Consider the following 5,733-nt stretch of genomic DNA (forward strand, 5'->3'; position numbering starts at 1 on the left):
TAATTTTAAAATATAATAATAATATTAGAAATAATTAAAGTAATTGTAGAGAATTATTCTGCTAGGAGACAACGATGCCACCTCGTGGCTATGAGAGTTTCTGCATACGAATATCTTGTCAGAGGTTAGAGACCTACTTTTGAAGGGGAAGTTCCTTTTTTAAAATGTATGGTACTCCAGGAATAGTGTTAAGAGTAACTATTTGTCCCTTCTGAAGTGATAAGTAACAAATAATCTAGGTTCCTGTGCTAGATATCATACAAATACATGACAGAAACGAGCTGTTCTGCCTCAAACTACTCGTAACCTTTTGTGTTTTAAATGTGGCCTCGTTTAGACTTTCCTGTGATCGTTCCATTTTTGAGAGAGCACATCTTTCTGTTTTGCCAGTGCCAAAGGCTGAGGAGATGAGCCGGAGGCTGGGCAACCTGGCGGAGGAGTTTAAGCAGCTGGTTTATCCCCCTGACTACAATCCTGAGGGGAAGGCTGTAAAGCGGAAACAAGGTGGGTAACGATGCTGCAGACACGCAGCATGGTGCCTGGATTCTTTGATTAGAGGCTTCTGCATTTTCAGTTTGACTGACAGTTTAAAGGAGCTGCTTGTGCAACAACTCCCTTTGCCAACGAGGACTTGCATCCAGTTGTGATTCTTGGGGAGTAGAGGGTATTGTGATATTCAGCTAGAGAACTGCTGGAATGAGAAACTGCAGAGTGAAAACCCAGAGCAGTACAGGAAGCAATGTGCGTAAATTAGTGTATGTAGCGTAAATATATATATTATTGTGTGTGTATAGATTTTTAGTGTTTTTACGAGAGAGTAGTAGAGTTGTTCTTGTTTTCTGTTTGTGTTCTGGGTGAGGAAGCAGACCTTTACGCATGGACTGTTTAGCCAGTACAAGATGGCCATCTTTAGGACTAAATGTCTAAGTAATGCTGAACTGAATGTGGCGTTTGGGGGTCTGTGAGACTGCAAAACAAAGCGAGAGTGGCAGTTAGCTGAGCTCCCTATGAATTAGTGCATTGTGCTCTCTGGATGACAATCACGCAGGGTTAATCTGGGAGTGGTTTTTCCATCAGAACACAAAGGTTCATCCTGGAGTTTGAGATCACTCCTATCGGTGAAATACGGTATCACCTACATAGTGGGCGACACCTACTTCGTAACACAGAATGTGGAAGCTAGGCCTGCAGGTAGCTGTTAAAATACCACGTGCTAACAGCCACTAACTCTGGTACGTGTAAAGAAACATCGGTGTCCATCTGTTAAGAAAGTTGTTTGTATCTTGGTGATGTAAAATTTATCTTTCTAGCTTCTGACGGTCAAGCTGAGAAGAGGCCCAAGGCAGAAGTCTCCAAAGACGAGCTGCGGAGTCACGTGCAGAAGGGCACCCTAGGCAAGCTCACCGTACCTGTTCTGAAGGACGCCTGCAGGCTGTGCGGGCTGAAGGGTGGGGGGAAGAAGCAGGAGCTCATGGATGCGCTGACCGAGTACTTTAATGAGCGCTAAGCAGGAGCAGGCGGCCCTGGCTGACGTCGTCTGCTTCAAGCTTGGTTGTCTTATGTGGATGCCGTGTCTGATTAGTCTTGCTGTGGAGGAGGGGGCGACTGGATGTTGCTGAATCCGGCAGCGGAGAAACTTCACTCTTCGTTGTGAAACATCTCTGCAAACTTGGATTCTGCTCACAGTAGCCAAAGGCAGAATTAAATTCCCTGCTAACTCAGGTCACCTGCTGCAAGCGAACGCAGTTGTGCCTTCCTGGTTTCTTAATAAAAGTTATTTTGGACTTCTGTGCAGCAGTGACTCTACCATCTTCACGTCAGAAAGATGGCAAAACTGACTTTGGTGTGAGTAAGCGAACAGCACGCTGTGTGTTAACGGCACCTCGTGAATTCGAGCAGCAGGTCAGGTCTGTGTTCTGCCAGCGGGGTGTAAATGTGGCGTATTACTCTCCTACTCTCCGGAACAGCCAGGCAGTGTCGGTACTCGTCATCAAATCGAGTTCTTTTCTACCACTGACCTTATAAACATTACCACCAGCAGATCAAAAATCATGACTGGGAAGCGGTAACCAATCCTTTGGGCAAAAAGCCAACACTTCACAAAGCTGCACAGCCAGGTCCACTTTTAAATGGAAAAAAGCTGGTTTGAAAAAGGAAAAAAAAGGAAAAAACCCCCAGTCTTGTTCCCTGGAAGGCTGCAAGCACTTACCCCAGTGAAGTTACTGAGGTGGCACAGAGCTTTTCCACCTCCGTCCCGAGGACGAGTCAGACTGTTGTGCAGGCTTCTGTACTCAAACCTGTGCTTTAAAAAGGGGAAAACGGTGGAGAGCAGCCCTTGTTACAGCCAGTTTTTGTTCTTTTAATCGTACTTACTAAGGCTGCATCTGGGGCAGCTATGTTTTGGGTTCTAAACTCCCACCCCTGGCTTGCCCCACCTGTCTTGCAGTGCAAGACTAAAACCAATCAACAGCCGTTGCCACGTCATCTATTATACTTTAAATCAGCCCGCGTTACAGTGGTGGTCGTAATAAAGATTTGTCTAAGCAATCCGTTTATTTTGCCCTTCAGCAGGGAAGTCACTGTAAATGCCTGTGTTAGCAAGACTTGAACACAGTGAAATAGTAGACTAGCCTGTCCTTAATTCCGTGAATTTTCATTCCCTGAATGCCCTTGGCTTGCTAACCCCCAGGCACAGTATGCTCCAGGCTTTGCACAATTATGGCGCCTTTCGTCTAGGTCATTACATCTTCCTCCTGGCTTTTTTTTTTTCCCCAGCAGGTTATTGCATTAAGCAGAAGTGCAAGGCTGGTGAGGGAAGGCTTCAGAGCAGAAAATTAAGACAGTTTTACTTGCTCAAGAATCCTTTATTTCTGCTCCGTATGTGCTTTGTCTTACAGCAGCTGTCTTGGCATGGTACGACAGGGCAAGTCCTTTGCAAAGCTGTGGTTCTAAACACAACCAGCTCGACGCTCAGCATCAGTAGAAGGGAACAGCATTTCTCAGTTTCAAATGAAAGGACTTCAAAAATCAGTGTATTAAGTTCACCCCAGCAAAAATGTTGATTACCAGAAATTTACAAAAATACACAGACATGACTTTGTCCACTCTTTCACAAGCTGATTTTATCTGCCTGGGAGGTACTTCCTGAACGTAGGAAACTAGTGCCTCTGTGGAAACATTACAGGAGCACTTAATTATCCCTTCTGCTGTTGTACCTGTCTATTGCTCTGTCCATGCTGGCTTTGCTTTGCCATCCTGCAACAGGAGACGGGGTTGAGGTGACCCATTCCAACACAGGTTTGGACTCTCCTGCTCGGAGTAGTAAGTGGATTGATTATACAATATGCCTGTAACGAAAGCTAGTGCCATAAAACCACCCCTAATCCAGAGTGCTGGTGGTGCCTCACACTTTTCCAGAACAAGAGACTATCTAATGTCCTCTTCTTGAGACACAAGTTGTTCTGTCTGAAAAATTACTTGTTCACTGTTGCCTCGGCCGTCACTTAAACGTTTTGTTTTTAGTCAGGTGACTACACTACAGCAGCTTCCCCAAAAGCATGAGATGTGTAGGGCACCTACCACCACATTTTGTACGTAAATGCCCTAGGAAGCCTAAGTTTACGGATACAGCCCACAGAAAGGAAACAAGGAGTATGAACTGCTACACTGCAACAGCCTTCAGGCAATCTCTGAGCAGTTTAGCTTTACAAGCAGGAACACTTCAGTTAGATGCAAATGCTTCCCCGAGGGAATGACAATTATATTTAGCTTTGTCAGCAATTTTATTTTTCTTAAAAAGTCAGTATTTAAAAAATAAGCGAGAGAAGATTTCCCCTTGTGCGCTGCTGTAAGATTCCTGCTCCCCGTACACCTCTTACGGGAGTCTCTGGTCTGGTTTAAGGAAAAAGGGTTGTGCTACGTGTACTAATCTCGGCTCTGTCCGGTGCCTGCCTTACGCACAGCCTGCTCTGCTCCACTGCTCCAAGCGGCAGCTCCAGCAGCCTGTGCCGCACGGGGAACCGGCACGCCTTACCCTCCGCGGGCTGGACCGCAGCGTTACTCGCACTGGTTGGAGGCTGAAGCTTAGCAGAAACGCTGCAGAGGGAGCTACGGGGCGGGTTAAAAAAGCCCTGAGCAGGCAGACATGGAGATGGGGGGGGGTTTTGTTAATTCTTTTTTTTTTTTTTCCTTTCTTTTGAAGATCAAACAGGGAATACAGTTGTACAATCACTTTTCAAGAAGTAATACAATGAGAATGTACGTGTTAGAGTGGAATAATAAAAAAAAAGGGCGAGGAGAAGCAAAACCACTAAAAACTGAGCCATTATTAAACAAAAATGTGGCGTTTTAAAATGAAACACTGATATCAAAACTATCAGCTGAAACTAGACACAAATTCCCTCTGACTTCAACTGCCCTATTCCACACACACACAAACTCACGGGCATTTAGACCAACAGTCTTTCTATAGCTTGCTGGACAGACTGGATCTGAGGCTTTAGCTGTGATCCCTCCTTGATGGTGATGGAGCAGGCGATGACAGGCCGGGAAACGCCACAGGCCCGGCCCAGGGCCTGCTTGGAGCGCACAAACACGTAAGGTACGTTCTTATCCTCGCAGAGAAGAGGGAGGTGCAGGATGATCTCCAAGGGCTCTGCATCTGCTGCCATCACAATGAACTCTGCTATCCCTCGGTTCAGCGTTTTGGTGGCTGCAAGAGAAACGGAAGAGCTAAGTCTGCATCCTCCTCTGGGATGTCCAGAGGTCCCCTCAAACCCAAATCTTACAATTCTAAACTGGCCAAGCACCTGGTAATCCCAGTGCCACACCACTAAAGCATGCGTGATCCCAGCACATGCACCAGGAACACGGTTTGGACATCGACCAGCGCTGCACGTACGCGTTGACAAACAGCAGCTTACTTCTGTCCCCAAATACTGCTTAAGCAGGTTAGAAGGAGGAGGCAGGAGAGGGACATTCGCAGTACCCAGATCTACGTAACATCAGTGGCCCATGGCTAGAGAGAAGTGGCAATATCTAGCCACGGCTTCTCACAAAATCCTCGCTACAATTCCAGCGCTTGTGGCGCGCTTCACGACACACAGGTCTCACCTTCATTGGCTCCCTTGCGTAGCTGCTTGTAGTTGCAGGACTGCTGCACGAGATCCAGGAGCGTTTTGGTGAGCTGTGCATCAGCCAAGGGATAAGCTTTGGGATTCACTTCTGCCTCACTCTACAGAAAGGAAGAAGTAGAGAGTATTACAACAGGAGCAAAGGGGCCTTTGTTTTGAACACCACCACGCAGGCCTCATGCCCTCTACATGCGTTGACTACCGGAGTCACATCACGATTCTTGTCTGCTCTGCACAGAAACTAGAAATCCCACCGTGTTTTATTTCAAGGAGGGATTCTTGCATTCAAAGCAGACAGTAGCCCTAGTCAGAAGGTCAATTTGCACCCTACAGACCAGCAGCGGTGACCTTAAGGGGCACTCTTCAGGCAGTTGTTACCACGGACACTATATAACGCAGCATTTCAGTGCACAAGTGAACAAGCTCAGACACGATTCTTCAGGAAGTCGCGGGAAAAGCACACATCGGGTTTATATCTGCAAACTGCAAGTAGTTTCCAAACGTTAACGCAAGCAGCTCTGGCAGAAGGGCAGCTTCCCCAGCTCCCCCCGCTGCAGCCCGCGCAGGGGCTCCCAGCACGGAGCAGGGGCGGCCCCACGCC

General features: G+C 47.1%; 1 protein-coding gene across 1 annotated transcript; it reads right to left on the reverse strand.

Annotated features, from left to right (window-relative positions):
• Positions 1-4,307: 4,307 nt before the first annotated feature.
• Positions 4,308-5,233, reverse strand: NHP2L1 (NHP2 non-histone chromosome protein 2-like 1 (S. cerevisiae); the record flags this gene model as incomplete). Its single annotated transcript, XM_010154258.1, has 2 exons — positions 4,308-4,711; positions 5,113-5,233. Coding segments are annotated over 2 exons (384 nt in total), but the record flags the coding sequence as incomplete, so codon positions are not given.
• Positions 5,234-5,733: the final 500 nt, after the last annotated feature.

The sequence above is a fragment of the Eurypyga helias genome, unplaced genomic scaffold (assembly GCF_000690775.1).
Source record: "Eurypyga helias isolate BGI_N326 unplaced genomic scaffold, ASM69077v1 Scaffold47726, whole genome shotgun sequence".
Taxonomy (NCBI): domain Eukaryota; kingdom Metazoa; phylum Chordata; class Aves; order Eurypygiformes; family Eurypygidae; genus Eurypyga; species Eurypyga helias.